The sequence below is a fragment of the Labrus bergylta genome, chromosome 8 (assembly GCF_963930695.1).
Source record: "Labrus bergylta chromosome 8, fLabBer1.1, whole genome shotgun sequence".
Classification (NCBI taxonomy): domain Eukaryota; kingdom Metazoa; phylum Chordata; class Actinopteri; order Labriformes; family Labridae; genus Labrus; species Labrus bergylta.
In genome coordinates, this window is record NC_089202.1 from 8,756,362 (window position 1) to 8,774,670 (window position 18,309).

Consider the following 18,309-nt stretch of genomic DNA (forward strand, 5'->3'; position numbering starts at 1 on the left):
TAAAGTTGTTGAGGTTAAAGGACTCTACATGTAGCCTAGATAAATGTTGCAGACATTACAGTAAGTGCCTAAGAGGGTGAGTGATCTGTTGTAGAGTTTGAGTTCATGGAATCCAGAGGCCATCTACTGGACAAACACAGAATTAGCAAACTTCTGGATTTATTTCAGACAGTGGATGAAGACAACAAAAAAAAAACACACCTGAGTTCCTGAGTCTTTCAGGAGGAAGCAAATAAATCCACAAGGAATAAACCGAAACCCATAAAAAATGTTTTCCCTTGTGGTTGTTTTATGTGACATTTTTAAAACTGTTAAATCGGGCAGTGCATTTTAACTACACATCAGCAGCATGGCTACACTCTTCCAGGTTCACAAGTGTATTGCTTTAATTCATCTTAATTCCTTGTTGAGGAAATTAAGATGAATACACTTCAATCAGTCAAATCAAAATGATTACTTTTGTTCAATATGGTGAATACTTGAAAACATGTGTGACAGTTTGATCACATCCTATGATACGTGGATGAAAACTGACATCATGTAAATCTACAAAATATAAAGGGATAGAATTTGTGTGATGCGTTGTCCATTTCAACACCACTACACAAGTTTATAGTTAAATCAATAACTCCCTGAAACCACTATACAAGCCAAACATTGTTATATTTATAAAAGTAGACTTTATGGCCGAGCTGTTGTATTGGATCAAATTTGATTTTGCACGTGTACCTAATGTGGATGATGTTCTTTAATGGGAAATTAGTTTTGTTTATTATATGGGAGTTGTATGCCCTGTTACTGATTAGTTACTCATAAACTAATCATCAATAAAGAAACTAAGCACTTTCCTTGAGCTTGCCAGCAACAACCTGAGTCTGACTGGGACCATTCTGTGGCACTTTTTCAAGTGGGAGTGACTGTTGTGATAGTTCTTCACTATCACAGTTCATAAAATCTCTCCCTCAAATCCAGCCTGTACACTTTGCCCTTATGCTGTGTCACGCTCCTGCTAAGGCAGCATGCAAACACTAAGGTACCACACAGTGTTGCACAGTAGGATGTTCTGCATGGGCTATTAGTCCTCTGGATGTTGACATAAACAGGACAAGCAGCTGTCTACGCCTGCAGAAAGAAACCTGATCCGCCCTGGGGCCAGGGAATCATTGCAATGAACAGTGGAGGGTTAAGCGCACACATGTTCTGCTGTCATGGTTAGTTTATGTTTTTGACTGTAAGATCCGCTTGTCAACATCCCCTAAACCTCCAGCAGCGGTTGTTTGCATGTGCTATGCTGGGCTGTTGCTTCACTGTGCATTCTGAAGAAACAGATGTGAAATTTTAAGCTGTGCATCGTGACTTTCTAATAGCAGATTCATTTATCTGTTTTGACTCTTATCTTTATTGCTAGGTTGGTAATATACAGGGAAATTATGAAGGTTTTTCAGATGCCTTAGAAAATGTCACTCCTTTCCCTCCTTCACCAAGTACTTTAAAGACTTAACTTGTCTGCAACATTTTCTTGTTTTAATGCTGAACCCTTTAATTCAGTTTAAGCTTAAACTCTCACAACAAATATCAGAGTGGGAATGTGCTCTTAGTAATCATGATGGATGCCAGTACATAATGCTTAACCAATACCCCCCCTGTAAATCCAATCACAGCTTTCTATAGAATGTAAGGAATGTTTACTGAGTGTGTGGAATAAGTGCAGGTGGTATCTGATGTGTTATGACCATTTGAACTATATACCACAGGGGTCAGTGCTGGATATACACTATATGAGTCATTTAGAGAATTGAGTGCCATTCAACTGTACCACGCTTAAAATATGAATAAACTTGATATAATGTACAGCCGAACATAAAGCTTGGCTCAGTGACATCCCTCAGTGTAAAAATATATATTCAGGAATCAAATATTTTAAGATAAGAAGATAAGATGTTCTTACGATTCTCTGTTCAGTTGTTCTTCGGGGGGAAAAAATGCATGAACCCCAAACCACAGTATATACAAACGTATCCATTACATAACTTTTATTTGGAGTTCCCAACAGGAATGATAGGGCTGATGGCTGTAGTGAAGAACTTCCAGTCAAACTTGAAAAAGTACATATTTTCACCTGGAACATGCTGTACCTGCAGTGGAAGACTTGTCTCAGGAGTTGGACACATTAAAGTCTCCATGGACTTAATATTCATCGAGTAGGATTTGAAAACACCAATGTCTCACTTGAAAAGATTAAGCTTTCCAAATAAATGTGTCATAGAAACGTTTTAAAGCCAGAAAGTACAGAGTTAAAAATCTGCTTATTATTATTACTAAAGAAAACATGCACCCTGGATAGATTATTTGTAATGTTTGGGACATTGAATTAATTAATTTGGGATATTTTTCAAGTTACTTCAGGGGCAGTTTTATTCCAGATAGTCAACAGTTATGGATTCTACAATCACAGTATGTGCAATTGGATCAATAATTCCCTTTTTTTAAAGAAAATTAGTTGAATCAGTGCACCGTCCAATAAGTCCTTATGTCTAAACTAAGGCCGGGGACAGTATGTTCTGAATGATTGTTTCAATAGCAACCTATAAACGTGGATTCTCATCGACATTAAAAACATACAGGTGCTTGACTCATAAAGACAAAGACAAAGATAAACGATCCTATGGTTATTATTAGCAACGAAGAGCTCATGAATCTTAATATATAATCACACTCTTATGGAACCATATGTTTTGAATATCATTGACAAACTCCTCTAAAATACCTAATTGTTTATAATCCTCAAATACCGATTGTATCAAACTTGATCATCACATTCTCAACATGATTTGAGTTGATTATGAGTTGCCCTATCCCCAAAGAAGTGTCAGTAACAACTTGATTGTTTCTATTTTTTTTATCTTTTTCAAAATTGGGAAAATATCCATGAAAATCACATTTGTGTCACTGATTGACCTTGGCCATTTTTGAGGGTTCGTAAAAAGGTCCTATGGAGCAGGTTTTATATGGGGAAAAGGATCTCGTTGATGATGCAGAAGTCTCAAAAACATGTCTATAAAATGTGATTAATTCAGCTTTATAGGGTACTGCCTCTTTTCCGTTGAAATTCTCAACACTATCAGTACCCTTGTTATCAGAAAATGTTGCAAGCTGTAAATGGATTTTACTTCATGTTGAGGTGTTGATGTCTACAGAATCTACAGGACAGAGTCCACAACAAGCTTCCATATAGGAACATTAAACTACATATCTTATCACTCTCATTTACTCCCTGTTTTATATGTGCTTTGTCATTTGTCAGAATTTGTCATTATGTGTTTGTTAATTTCAATTTCATATGGTTGAAAAACAATTCAACTGGTCCCCCACCATAGATATAAAGTATATTTACATGACAACAGGACAGTGTTAACAACCTCATAATTTTGTAAATGGGTTTTTATTCAATACAATACACTTAACTCGGTTTGTTTATTTTGACAGTTTTCAGAAATCTGACAAGCAGATTTCTTCTAGCTTCTTTCAGTTGAGACTTCAAGCTGTAAAAGTGTATCTGCCCCCTAGAGATTTGGAGAGAATGATCCATGCACTTCTTGACTTGTTTATAGCAACTCTGCTTGTAGGTTTTGACCAGTAGTCCATTCAACACCTGCAACTACTTCAAAATGCTGCTGCTCCCCTCCTGACTGAAAAGAAAACTGGAAAGGGACCACATTACATGTGTTGCACTCCCTCCACCTGTGTACATGATGTGTTTACAAGATCAATTTAGAATACTGTTGTTGGCATCTAAAGTGCAAAAAAACCAAAAAAAAAACAAAGGCAATAACGCCCAAGAGGAAGCTGCACCAATCTTTGATTACAATCTTTGTCAAAGACTCATCTCCTTGGCCTTCCTTTCAGAATGAGAACATTTGATCCCAACAGATTTTACTACTATTTTTATGATATATGATGTCTTCTTAACTCTGTTCTTTGTTCTGTTTTGAAGCCCAGGCATGGGCGAAGTGGAAGGTTAGATAACAGGGACAGCGCAGTCAGCAAGAAAGAGCAACCACATTATTTAGAGGGAGTTATCTCCTTGATATAAAAGGAAGAGTCACCAATAAAAAAAAACATATTTATGGCTTTTTATTTCCATTCAAATCTACTCGTTAGTCATTAACAAATCACACCTAAATGACATAGCAAAATATCTCTCGTAATGTGTTCCTATAGTGTGATTCATAAAAAATCTATAAACTGCAATAATGATTTTAAACTTGTTATTATGTTTGTAAGATATCAAATGAAGACTATATATTTGTATCTTCTAAAATAACTTCTCTATCTTGCCAATTGATTTAAACAAAACTTGGATCTAATAAGAACTTTCTCATTGACCGGAGAATTAAAAAAAATAAGTTTGCCTTTACCATTTGACTTATTAAATTATGTCTGTCTGTAAAGGTTTCACTCATGGCTTCGCTGTAAACCAGTGATTTCTACCTGTGTCTACTAGCAGCAATTTCATGTTTTACAGGAGTCTCTGCTGTTCCAGCACCATGGACAGAGTATGTGTCCGAAGCAGCCTGTGGTTTCAGGAGGCCCAGCTGATATAGTAAAAGTTTTCTCATTAGCTCAGTTAATCATTTATAGGCATTTTTGTGTTTTCATTTCAAATTGAAATGACTCACTCACCTGCATAATCATATATGATTTCCAGTGACCTTAGGCTGTCCTCTGACATACTGCCTTTTGGAACAGCATGAACCAGCATTTTTTGATTAGTAGGACACCGACAACGATTAAAACCCATCATTTAAACATTGCTTTCTAAAATAAACATATTTAAAAGTTAAGATTGATCAAATCCTCAAATATGCCTGGACATGTATTCTTACAGATCATTGTATACATTTCACTGTATGTGCCTTTTAAAATTGTGATCAGCATAATAGGTCCTTTAACATGATTTTATTCAATACTTGCAAATCTAATTTTGGCAGAGCCCCCTTGTCATGTTAGCCCCTATTTGTCTATTCACCTTCTTTCAATACAGATGAGATATCTCAACCAGCATCTGTTGTCCAAGCACAGCATAAAGAGTAGGGGGAACCAAGTGGCAACCTAGGAAGCTGAGATATGAACACAAGACAGAAGTTCCAAAAACTGAACCTCACAAAGCTGAAAATGTGAGGCTGGCTTCAAAATAGTGTCAATCCCCATTAAGCCCCATTTTAAAATGCATTTCTTTACAGCAGACCATACCTGACTTGTCAGCTAGTTTAATCATTTTCATACATTTATTTATTTTTGTGTCTTGTGCAAACGAGTCTGCCATGTAGTTGGCTTTACTCTATCACTATAGGGTGCGTCAGCAGTGAGTCCACTGAGGTCATGACACTAGTTTCTTTAGTCTGTACAAAGTGGGTGACTCTCTTACCTTTGCTTGTGTTACATTTCATCACATCTTATCCTAGGTTTGGTTGTGTCAGCAGAAAGTAACAGTTTTCCTGAAAGTTTAAAGTAAGTCAGTAACCAGTGGGGCTCGCCTAGCACTTCCTGGTGATTTGTAGGGCTGATGATGTCATCAAAGCTAGGAGAAGTTTGCTTCGGCAGGTAGAAGGGATGGGCTTATAAAGCCTCATGAAGCCATGGGGCTCTCTTTCTATTTGCACAGAAATAGAATCAGAGCTTTCGGGTTCACACTCAGGAAAAACAGGGACATCTGGTGGCATACTGAAATTAAAGCAGCCATTTAAATAATGGGAAAAAAATACATCCTCCCAGTTTGTAGTTAGGCACCAAAACTTTGAAGCTGTCAAACCCATGCAACACTTTGAGAAGCGCCTGTGACATTTGACTCCATCAGTCACATGACACTTGTCATTTGACAAGTCAACAGACAAATGGGTAAGGTTGGTCCATATAGTCTAAAGAGTCAAACGCTCTGGCACTGTGCAAAAAAAATGCTGTTTAAAAAAGTAACACATTTATGTAACAAATTACATAAATAAAACACTGATGGACAATGTTTGTTGGAGCACAAGACCAAGATTGCTGTCTTGCATTAGCATATATTATGACTTTATACTAAGGTTTAAAGGTGAAGTATGCAGATTGTATAACTGTCCTTTCTGGGAGGCTGGCAGCCTGTTCCTAAACCAGGCTGCAGATTTGCTCAGGCCTGTCCTGAAAAAATGGCTGCAGGGGATCTCTCAAGGAAATGTTGAAGAAGTATTACAAGAATGAAATGGAAATCAATAAAATACTAAAACCTATTTCTGAAATAAGAGCAACATTATGTGAGTATCATCATTTATCAGTCATTTAATCAAACTGCAGAAAATGGGTCAGTACTCTCTATCAGTTTATTCATGAGATGTGAGCTGATTCTCTCCTGTGATTGTTGTCTCCGGCTGCCTTCCTGCATATTCAGGTGTTCGTGGACGGTATGTTCAGTACAAGCAGAAAGGAACAAAGGGTGACAGGGCAATGGTGCCTCTCTCTCACCCCCTTAGCAGAGTTCCAAAACTCTGCATTCTTTCCTTAGATCCTTACGATAACAACGGCCGTGCAGTCTTTGAATAGCAGGTAGACCTATTATTGATGTGAGCCTCAAATTCCTGGACCATTCATCCATCTCAGGCCTCCTTTTCAACTCAGAGATGTGTTTGCTCGTCACACAATTGAATCACACATGCCGCTTTCCAACAAATTATCTGTCACCTGCTGCGACTTTGCTGTAATAACTTGATTTATACAGTGCAAGCAAGCAGAGAGGGCCATACATAAAAAAACAAAACAAAAGGAGAAATAAGATATGGTTCAGTTTCTATTTTTTATTTTTTATTCTCCATTTATATTGTAAAATCTAAATATTTGACATACAGATTGTAAAAACTATGCAAGGATACAGAAACATAATTTTCAGCATTGTATATATATATATATTCAATATGAGTATCAAAGGTCACTCATGATTCAAGTTGCTTTCCTATAAAATGTATAATAATAAATCTGTTGATCCATAGAAGAAGAAGAATGAGCATTTGTATAACAAGTTATTTTCTGTGGGGTGAAAACATGTCATAAATGTGAGACATCCCCATACATGTTTGTACAGTATGCATTTTTCTTTTCCTCTCATACCTCCATCTAAGTCAATTCTGGCCTGTACTGTCTGTACAGAGTGTCAGCTGCTCCAGCTTTTAGGGACAGGGTCAAACATGACACCAGTCTTTACGGTGTCTCCTTTCAGTGTTGACCGTCCACATCTGTTTCTGTTTGCAGAACTCATCACGATTTCCACCCTCATCTTCGTGCGGCTCATCGGCCTTCTATGAGTGGGATCTTTCAGCCGCCCTATGTTTCCTCTCTTCGATCAGAGGTGTCATGTGTTCAGGTGCTCGCTGCTCGCCTCTTCTCGCTCTTGTTGCTTCAAAAGCCACTTTATTTAGCGAGTGTTCTCACTCTGAGCCTCAAACGATTGGTCTGAATCTGGTGGATCTAGAGTTCGCCCCGACATGATGGCCGTTGCTCTGAGGAAGAGAAATAATCAATCTCATGAATAAAAATATGTTTGAATCATACGTGAATTCAAGAGAAGATTTTTTTTCTGTCATTAATAGTCACCTCAAGATGCTCAGTATGTTGGCTTGACGTTTCTTTAAGGATCTATCTAGGTTGATTGTTCCAGGACTGCAAACAGGAAAACAGCAAAGTCACTTAATGGTACTAGAACCTTTGACATGTATTTGCTGTCATGCACATTATTTTATAGATATTGCTTTAGTTAAAGAATACCCCTCTTGAATAAGAATTGTACAACACTATTTGTGTTTTTACTCTCTCTGTAACCTGAAAAACTCTTATCTTTACAGGCTCACTAAAGCTTTTATGCTACAAGTCACAAGGCACGAGGAATCGACCTCACATGACGCATCCGGCTCTCTTAGCTGTTATTAGTTGGTGACATTATTGTTTGCTATTTCTATGAAACAGGAATTCCTTACATAGCTTTTAACTGCTTCTATTTAATATGCATTTCACCCCTCCATCCTCGGAGCCAATCAGAAACAAGTGTTGAGCACCAGCCTGAGATGATTCTACTCCCTCAGGCCTCAGCTGTTTTGTTTTGATGATCACAGCCACAGATAAGCAGACGCTATTGAACACAGTTGGGTTATTAATAGCTCTGCATTGAAAGGAGGTGTTCCCTCACTCTGCATCACTCCTGCTTGCCCCCAATAGGTAATTAAACCATCCTTTGCATATGAATCAGGATGTGATGGAAAGTCAAGCATCAACATGGGTTTTCAATTGATGCTTTAAAGTATAGGGCCCAGTTTTACCTGAGTTTGCAGAAGTTGGTGCAGGTTTGATCTCCAGGGATTGCACAGGCACAGCGACAGGTTGACCTCCTACGCCGGGAAAGAGAATTTCCCAGACCATAAGCTGTTGTCTTACTGCAGTGAGAAGACATGCAGATGAAATAAACAGTTTGCAGACTTTGCTCTTTGAAACTGTAATGTAATATAATTAGAATATTCTAATGATATAATACAATTATAAAGAAATAATATTTGTAGTCTTCTGTGTTGCATTATTAACAGATGAAAAGATCCTAAAGGTCATGGTACAAGTCAATATCAGTATCAGTGAAATCATCACCTGGGTGTGTTGATCCAGATGATGTCCAGGTGGCAGAAGTAGTGGCACTCAGAGTCCATCTGGCTGCTGCAGGCACAGCGCTTCGTCCTCACTCTTTGTGTCGGGACGTCGTCATCAGCCTCCGCATGTAGCTGCTTCATCACGGGGAGCCCAAAACCTGGTTAGAGACAAAGAGAAGCTCAGTATCAAGGATCAAAACCCAAGTCAAGCCAGCATATTGTCAACTGCCCTCTCCACTTTAAATGTTTTTCACTGAAGGATAATTATGTTACATTACTTCTCTATTCTGTTTACAATTTGCAGGTGAGAAGTTGACAGAGATTTTTAAACTGTTCCTGAAAAATGATTTCCATAGAACTCATCACTCTTACAGTGAGCAAACAGACTTATTTACACGATGGAATTACGAGAATTTCTTCACTTTTTCTTGTTAAGGTCAAAGGTAGCTCAAAAGAATATTTCTGAAAGGCTTACAAAGGAAAAAATACTTAAAAAAATGTGTTTTAAAGAAAATCCCTAAGGACAAACACTACACATAGAGTGTTTAAAAGATAAATCACAACCTAGCGGGCTATGTGTTCAGTGCTTCTGTACTTGTCAAAACATGTATGAGCACAGGCATATAGTGATGGATCCTTTATGTACAGTGTGACAAGCATGAAAGACACTGTACAAACAGTGTGTGAGCCACACTCTGCACATCTTACAATAACACAATGGAAACGTTTATTCTTCATGTATAGCTAAGAGCTTTAATTCTATGGAGTGATGAAGGCTTTTTAAAAATGTCATGCACATACAGCTTTAACAATAATATATACAAGATAAATAAAACACTTACCATCCTGCACTGATGCCCAAACAGTGATGAGAACAAGCAGGCTTGTGTCAGGAGACATATTTGATAGCAGATGGATGAAGCTCTCCAGAGAGATTATAATCCGTTCAGACAAGGCTGTGTTTCCAATGTGCTGCTGCTGTTTGTCAGCAGGTTTGTGACAAGAGTGTCTGTCTTATACCTCTCCTCTCCCTTACATGATGTCATCATAGAAGCTCCGCCCTCAGTATCAATCCTCAGAGCCTCAGTGTATACAACCCCAGGGTGTTTAAACCTGCAACATAGTCCAAGAACATCTGAAGCTTTTATATCCACTCTGTGACACCATGCTGAGGGACTTTCATGTGAAAGTTTGTCTTTGAATAAAGAATGATCGCTTCACTCTCTGGCTGTACATCGGGTTTGAGAGAGCGGGAGAATGAGGTTGATATGAGGTCTGAGATAGAGTGAGAGGGATCACATATTATGTTAGAGATCAGAGAGATAGAGGGTTGATTAATGTGGGATATGAATATGTTCTACAAAGTAATGGAGGGCCAAAGTAACAAATCCAAATGAGTGACTCTGAAGAAAAGAGAATCGGGATGGAAGAGATGATTCTGGATGGGTAATTACAAGAGCAGAGACTTTTTCTTTTCAGTATTTATTTTTTAATCTCCTCATGTTAAAACCAGAACTATGACTCAGATAGTAGAAAACAACGAATGCATTTTAAAAGAGCATTGTGTTTATTTTGAGTAACTGATAAAGACGTTTATATTGAAGTAGGGGATGACTAAACCTCCAACCTTCAAGAATTTACTACAACCATAAAAACGTTAAACTAACCAGTGTGATATTTTTTTAAATATATGATTTCAATATTAATGAAGGTCAGTTGCAAGTAGTTCTTCGTTATAGACTTGCAATGATTTTTACAGTATATGAAGAAGGTTGCTTGGACCTTTGTTGAATTATCACCTAAATCCACAGCATCATTCAGCTTTTCTGGAGCTGTATAGTAAGTTTCAACTCAGGCCATCACAATAGGCCAATACATTCCTGGTTAAGATCACCTAACACCATTGCACCTAACATCATACAGCAGACAGAAAAGTCATGAACATGCTGAAATGAGGGATATAGGGGAAACGTTTCCTTCAGCAGTTGGTGGGGCCCACAAAAAACAAATGTTTAAGGATGCGAATTAAGGACTCAGAAGTGTTCATTTACACAACCCTAAAGGATTACTCTCAATTCAGTAGTTGCCTGATTTATTAATAAACAACTTTTTTCTGAATGGTTTTCAAAAATAGCTTAGGTCTAAATGATCTGTGTTTTTACTGTCCCAAGGTAACAAAAGAATAGTTGTTGCAGTTGCCATGTGAACGTGAAAAGAAATTCCTGATTGATGCATCCATGATGGCTACAGAGAAGCTGTCTGCGTTTCCCTGCCAGCAGGCAGCAATGCTCAGTCACGTAACAATCCACATAGTGCCCAGTGAGCAGCTCAGCCATGTTAGAAAGCTAAATGTCAGATTTCAAATATGTTAAACAGCTAATGCACATTCAAACTAGAGACATTATCATATGTTGTTGCTTTTGACTTGTTACGAGTATATGCTTTGTAACAGAACGGTTAAGGCAATATCACATGGGAAGGAGTGCTGTTGCTGTTTCCAGTTTAAAAGTCAGCTATACATTTGATTTAATGTATTTATTTTTCTTTCTCATAACACCATCTTGTTTCACCATCGAGTGTTTTCTTAGTATCAGTTTTAAATAAAACCTGACACTGGGGCAACAAAGAGAGCAATACAGAGGTCAGACAGAATGTCTCCTCTTTCTATTAATCTGTGCACAGAACAGATGCCAATAAAAAAACAGGACACATTCAAGTTTACAGAACACAGGCCAACCATTCAATTACAGTATGTACAGGAGGAACAGTGTGTGTGTGTGTGTGTGTGTGTGTGTGTGTGTGTGTGTGTGTGTGTGAGTTAATCTGGATAGTCTATATGTCTACATAATCTGTCAGATTCCCAGATAAAGATTTGAGGAATGTGTGACGCAGTGATGAGATTGCCACACAGCTTCTTGATAGCACAGATTTTTCCGACACATTCTTGCACCAGAGGTTATAAGTTCAGCTCCCTCAGGAGCACAGATGTGCCCCTCTCCACAGGCATCCTCACATTAAGCAGCCCTAGCTATTAAAATTAGACAGCTTGTAAAAGGCAAATCAGAGGAAAGGCATCAGGAGGAAGAGTCTCTTTTTATTTAGCCACGCCAAAATGTCTCTGACACAGGTGTTTGTTTTTAATTTGCAACCTTTCCTCCTCTGGTCACTCCTTTGAATATACAACCTCCCTCTCAGCCCTCTGTCTCTGTATCGTCAGCATGTACAGGACTATTAAGAGGAAGAATTTTCCATCACTCTAATTTTGATGCAGGTGTCTAAAAATAAAAGCGCTTCATTGTTGTTTTGTAACATAGTCTTGGAATGTCAAGTCACAGCAGCAAAGATCTTCTGGCTTCTTGTCAACACACAAGCTGTCCGCAAGTCAGCTTTATATAATCCACCTCCTGCTGTGATGTCAAACATGTTGTGCAAAGTGCACCAGGGACAGAGAATGTAAACCACTCAGAGGATGACTGTGCATTTACATTTACATTGATAGTTTTATATATGAGCAATAAACTAGTGAAGAAATGTAATATGAGAAGGTGATATAAGAATGATGGAGGAACTCACATGGGGAGGATCAAAAGCCTCTGGAGGTGATCAATGTTTGTTTAATAGGAGTGGGTGCACCAAATGCAGGGCTGATGACCCACTTTGACAAAGTCAGGAATTTATAGAGGATAATAAAAATAAATCAGTTATGATAAGGATAGAATAATTTCTTCTTAAAGGTGTGTTTAACCCTTTTGACCCCAAATAAAACTGAAACCAAGGAAACCAGAATGTCAAATGATACCAGTGTTTATGTCGTCACGCTAAACAAGAACTGATGAGATTCATACTTTGATGGAGTTCTAACAGTGGGTCATTTAGTGGAGACATCTAGTGGTACTACTGAAGACATACAGCAAACTCGAAACAGAACAGATGATGAATAGTTTGATAATGGTCAGTTTTTATTTGCTATGTAATCATTGATGAGGCCCTTTGCAGATACTGACAATTGAAATGAAAGTAAATAACACACTGAGTATCATGTGCTACAGAAACTACATAAATCTCATCCAAACTTAGAAACCCACATGAGACTCTAGAAATGTGATATGCAGCTCTAACAACATATCAGGCAATATGATTCAGTAGAACGCTGTACAGTCCCTGCAGCAGAGTTAAACTGATGAATCTGTGGGAAAGTAAAGCTAGCTCAGAGAAGGTTGTTTTAACTACTTTGCATTTCTGTTTAAATTTCCCCCACAGATTTAATAGGGAAGCAATACTTTTTTTTTTCAATATGTAAAGAAAATTAGCAATTAAAAAAGACAATTCAGATTCATCATTCTTAAACAAACTTGTTTAGGAAAAGAAGCAAAAAGGGAAACTATACTTCACAGAGGGACACCACACATGAATATTTATCAAAGAGGTGTGAAGTGAAACCGAATTGTCACAATCTACCATCAAAGATGGCAAAATCCCCCAAAACTTAAGACAAGGTATTGCATACAATCGTAGAGTGCAAAGTACTACAAAAAGTTGTAACCTGCTACAAGAACCAGAAATAAATGTTTGTTCTCTGCGACAGTTTTCTGCTATTTTGGTTTCTTTTAGAAGAAGATACTCCTGATTCATCAGTCTTTGACGTTCATGATGTAGTTTTTGGTCTAAAATCCAACCTCACTTATACTAGTGAGAAAGCAATCCAATCTTGGGAAATTCTAAAATAAATATGGAACAATTTGTCTTTGAACTTCCATAATCTGAATTAAAACAAAAGAAGTAAAAACTCAATAATCAGTCAATTATCTTTATGGCTTTGTGGGGGCTGGCGCTGATTCCAGCTGTAAAAACAAAATTATTTAATGAGCAAAATATACGTAATTATACTGTAAAAATGGAAAATGGAAAAAAGGCACAACTTCAAGAGTGTCTGGTGCATTTTTTATTTCTTCAATGACTAGAAACTTTGCTTTGTGTGAAATCTGCAGGGCACTTAATCCTCCTGTACCAGCTAAACTTGATCCCTCATCTTTGTTTTTAAACATTTCAAGTCACAGAAACATCATGAAAAAGACAGAAAAAAACATCCTTTTCCATTAAAAAAAGTAAAAAAAACTTGAAACAATGATCATCTCATCAAACAACAATAAATAAGGAGCGCTCTTCCCTGTACAAAGATATACTCTAAGCTAAAATCTTCCGTAATAAAAAATAGATCTTCAGTGCAATTCCTTTGACACTTTTCTGCTGCTCCTTCAAAATCTCCACGATGCCGTCTCTCTGTTACCCTGGTATTAAAGCAAATGGCCTTTAGAACAGAAACAATCAAAACACCAAATATGAACCCCCTTGGAAAACGAAACAGATATAAAATTTCACAGCCTTCTCTATGTACTGTACATCTCATAACACAAACCTGGACAGAAAAGGCACAAGTAACTTTAATTTGAGTAATACTGGACAAAATTTGGACAAACAAAAACTGGAATTATTTTTAATGAAAGATTTTGGTCATTTACCAATGTATCCATATTTCATTTACATATATTTAAAGAGACATTAAGATAACCCATATAGGATATATTTGTGTATATGTATAATTTATATATATAGATAGACAAATTATTTTTACAAAGAAAAAAGTGCATTTTATAACAAACCTGAATATTGCCAAAGAACAAACATTTAAGTTAACAATAGTATTGAAAACTTTATAAAAAAACAAAGCAATACAAAACAAGACTAGTGTAGCAACCAATAAAGCAAAATTGGATGCATGATGCATCAAGGTGTGACACTTTTAAGTGCTCTCGTCTGTTCTGTCTCCTTTAGCTCCTCCCTTTTCTGCACCACCACCAGACTGTGGAACTTCCCCCTCTGGTTGCTGTCCAGTGCCGCGCAAGGCTAAGGCGGCTGCAAGACTTGGGGATGCGCTTGAACAACTGTCTCTGATGCAGCGTTCGGGTGTCTCCGTAGCAGAGCTGCCAGTATGGGTGGAGCTCTGTGAGCTGCCATATTGCTTCGAGTCTGTGACCTCCACCTTTTGTTTTGAACATGTGAGTGCTGTGCTGTGAACACACCGTGCTGATTGGCTGGTTCCTGCTACCTGGTGCTCTGACCAGGGGTCTCCAGGAGTCCTAAGCCCTTGAGTTCTGGGGGTCCCGCCCCAGTAAGATTCAAACCTGGCAAATGAAGGCCCTTCCATGGGGGGAGAGGTTGGGGACGAAGGGGTGGTGGGGTGTGACCGCGTTCTTGCCTGTACTATTTGGATCCCGCCGATGGGGATCATTGGATAGGGGACCCTGGCTTGTTGGGAGTGCATGGGAAGATGGCTGAAGGTGGTGTCTGCTGTTTGAAGGCCAGGATAACCCTCACAGGTGGAGAGACGGAAAGCAGGTGTATTCAAGCTGGACTCTGGCAATGTTGATCCCTCAGTACCACTTTTGACCTATAGGGGGAGCAAAGACTTCAAAGTTACATTTCAGGGACTCTCTCAGGCTTTACAGGAGAGAACTGACTAAATGCTGCTTATTTCTCATTTAAAATTTCTAAAGGCTAAAAAAAAAAAAAAGACTCACCTGTTTAGCGTGACTACCCCTTGTCCCTGGTGTCTCCCATGGCAGGTACCCAGGGCTCCTGTGCTGTAACCAGAGCGGGGAAGGGAGGGTCCTAGCTTGTGATGAGCGGTGGCAGCCAGGTGAAACAGTCCGCAGAGGAGAAAGAGGTCTGATGGGAGATGGTCCTCTCTCAGGGGAAGATGAGAAATGTCGGGTGGGAGATGAAAGCTCTGTCCTGGGGGAGAGGCTGTGAATGGGTGGTGAAAGCTCCAGACGAGGAGAGAGGCTGCGGCTGGGGGAGCAGCCCTCACTGCTGGGAGAGAAAGCTCTTGGAGATGCCTTCCAGCCCCGCCGGGAGAACAGCGCTCTTCTGCTGCCTGGGGAGGCAGCTCGCCTGCTCTGCCACACTCCCCTCGGAGAGAGCTCCCGACCAGGGCTGAGACTAGCACACAGGCGCTCGGCTTCAGGAGTGCCCTGCTGAGAATGCCAGGAAAGCCCTCCTGTCGATGGTTGTGTGTCAGATGAACAGGAGGACGGCGGGTCATCATGAGATGCAGACTCATCTTCCTCCTCATCGTCCTCATCGTTGTCGTCATCTTCTTCGGACTCCTCCATGTCGGAAAACTGGTGTTCCTCCTGTTCCTCCGAGCCACATGCACGCTCATCACTCCCTGCTGTTTGTGTACACACAGAAAAACACACTTTTTTTTAAAGCTCCTGAGAGAAGTTCTTAACTAGCTGTGAATCAGACTGAAATTGATACTGATACTTTTGTATGACCTATAGCAAACAACACCAAAATCGAGAAGATTAACCATTTTTCTATATTTTCTGTAACGTACTTTTTAATGTCTTTGACCAGTGCAAGGGGGTCGGCATCAGATGATTTACATCATGCTAAGGAAACAGACTTTTCTTTTACATTAAAAGAGAGAATAACACACGCACTACTCTTGCTTAGCGTCACCATTTATTAGAAGAAAAAAAAACACAACGTTCGGTCCCTCTGGATCTTTGACAAGTGTGCGCCAAAACAATTTCCACCACTATGTTCTTTAGTAGACAATGCTCTGCCTAACCTGTGTGCACAGGAGTGGGATATTTGGTCTAATTATAAGTGTCTCTCAATCATCATCAGTAACATGTGCAGAGTCAAATGTGCACACACAGTAGGAGGAGCGTTGTCTGCATTAGATCATGGTAGCGGTGGAAATGTTTTGAGAGGACACTTGACAGAGGTCCAGAGGAACGGAAATGTTGTGGTTTTTGAATAATGAATGGTTATGCTGAGGTCACGCCCTACGCACCTAATTCATGAGCTAGTTGGAACGCTCCCACATGTAAGTCAGCTCAGCTACGTCCCTTATAACTTTTAGCCTTTAAAAAATCCTTTGTGCAGTTTTTTACAGTGAGTTAATAAATAAATGAGCCATAGAGACCAAAACTGTTTTTTGCACTTCCACATGTCTACAACCCCATTCGCAGCAGTAAATACAGTAGCTTAGCATCTGTTGCTACTCTTGTTTGATCTTCAAACAGAAACCAGGCTAATTCTGATCGACTGTCGAAAATATACCAACTATGCATACATATCTCATAAAACCATCCCCCCCCCCTTCCATTCATATTGTTTGATTAAAAACTCCTATTGCTGAATGTACAACAGACAAGAATCTTCATAATAACGCATAAACAGCCCAATGTTCATTAAGCACAAAGGGTTAGGACAGCAGACTGCATGTTTCTGACACACCTCCACAGCCCCCACACGACAAACACGTTATAAATAGACTGAGGATGAAAGACTGAATAGCACCATGAATCTATTCAAAAACATCTCAACAGCCTTGTGAATGGAAAAAGTGTTTAAATGGCGCGTCCTTGGCTGTGATGAGTTAAGTCTGTCAGCATGAATGAGACAGGGAAAGGAGGGCTGCTAGAGGAAGGTTAGGAGAAAGAGTGAGAGGTTTTTGAGGCGGTTTTGTGGCTCATTTCTGGGACAAACTTAAGTGTTGATGTAAGTATTGTCATTCACCAGCAACACATTCTAGACAAGGTGTCCTGGCCAAACTGTTCTGTATTCTTCATTCATTTATCTTCTACCTTTTTCATATTTCTTATGCAAGGCCACTGGGAAGAGAATAGAACATGGTGTTGCATAAGCTGTCAGTGCTGAGCAGCTACCATTTTTCACAGGCAGAAGTTCATACAGCTGTGTACAGATGCAACCACCTTAAATGTCCTGGGTTTTTTCATGGCTGCCAGCTGCTTAAAATGTGACAGCTGTTCATTTAGACATTTCTTCAGGTGATTAGCTGGTATTTGAAATAGACTAGAGATAATAGTCCTTTTGTGTTATTGCACTGGGATCAAAGTTGCCCGACCGCTCTCTCTATTCAAATACATGTAGATGCAAGTTGCTTGGACTTACAATGTAACATACACATATTTTCATCGAGTGAACCTTTCGTTAGCACCTGAGTTAATGATTGAATCAGCACCTGATGGACCATCCAAAATATTCCAAAACCCACCCCTTCAAATTAAAGCATGTCTTTGTCAGCTGCTAGCCCACGCTGCGCTTGAATAAAACTAACAAAAACATTTCTTCTGTGTTTGTGTTTTAAAAAGTTCGAATGAGATAAAGAGTTGAAATTATGAGATAAAGGTCAAAATTATGACATTAAAGTTCTAATGATGAAATTACAAGTTGTAATCATTATTTTTGTTGTTACTTTTACTATAATAAACTTGAAGCTATTATTAACCTTGCCTCTTTGGGAATCAGTTGGGTGAAAACGTCGCCAGAGTCCCAGGATTTGAATCCCATCGAGCTCGTCTGGCACATGATGAATTATTTCATTCGCAAAGAGGCTAAGCCAAGGCACCAAGCAGGAGCTAGTACAAGCCATTGAGATATTTTGGGAGACGAGACTGACCCAAGATATCTGTATTACAGCCCAAAACACTTCTGTTTGTGTTTTTGTTTTAAGTTATAATGAGATATGGAATTTAAATTATGAGATAAAGGTCGATATTATGAGTTAAAACTTCTAACGATGAATTAATAAGTCATAATATTATTATTATTATTA

At 38.9% G+C, this 18,309-nt stretch overlaps 2 protein-coding genes across 5 annotated transcripts in view; both read right to left on the minus strand.

The window, feature by feature from the left end:
- Nucleotides 1-6,807: 6,807 nt before the first annotated feature.
- LOC109995318 (endothelin-2) lies at nucleotides 6,808-9,662 on the minus strand. The gene is made up of 5 exons (XM_065957620.1): nucleotides 9,500-9,662; nucleotides 8,659-8,815; nucleotides 8,340-8,408; nucleotides 7,621-7,686; nucleotides 6,808-7,526 (listed from the first exon to the last, which is right to left on the minus strand). The coding sequence occupies exons 1-5, from the start codon at nucleotides 9,555-9,557 to the stop codon at nucleotides 7,442-7,444; spliced, it is 435 nt and encodes a 144-aa protein (XP_065813692.1). The 5' UTR covers nucleotides 9,558-9,662; the 3' UTR covers nucleotides 6,808-7,441.
- Nucleotides 9,663-13,586: 3,924 nt separating this feature from the next.
- The window catches only part of LOC109995317 (transcription factor HIVEP3), a 47,725-nt gene continuing 43,002 nt past the window's right edge, over nucleotides 13,587-18,309 (minus strand). For all 4 annotated transcript variants that reach the window (XM_020648974.3, XM_020648976.3, XM_020648973.3 and 1 more), the window contains 2 exons: nucleotides 15,236-15,888; nucleotides 13,587-15,105 (listed from right to left, as the gene is read on the minus strand). In XM_020648974.3, the coding sequence (XP_020504630.1) occupies nucleotides 14,458-15,105; nucleotides 15,236-15,888 (1,301 nt within the window). In that variant the 3' untranslated portion in view covers nucleotides 13,587-14,457. The remainder of the gene's footprint in view (nucleotides 15,106-15,235; nucleotides 15,889-18,309) is intronic.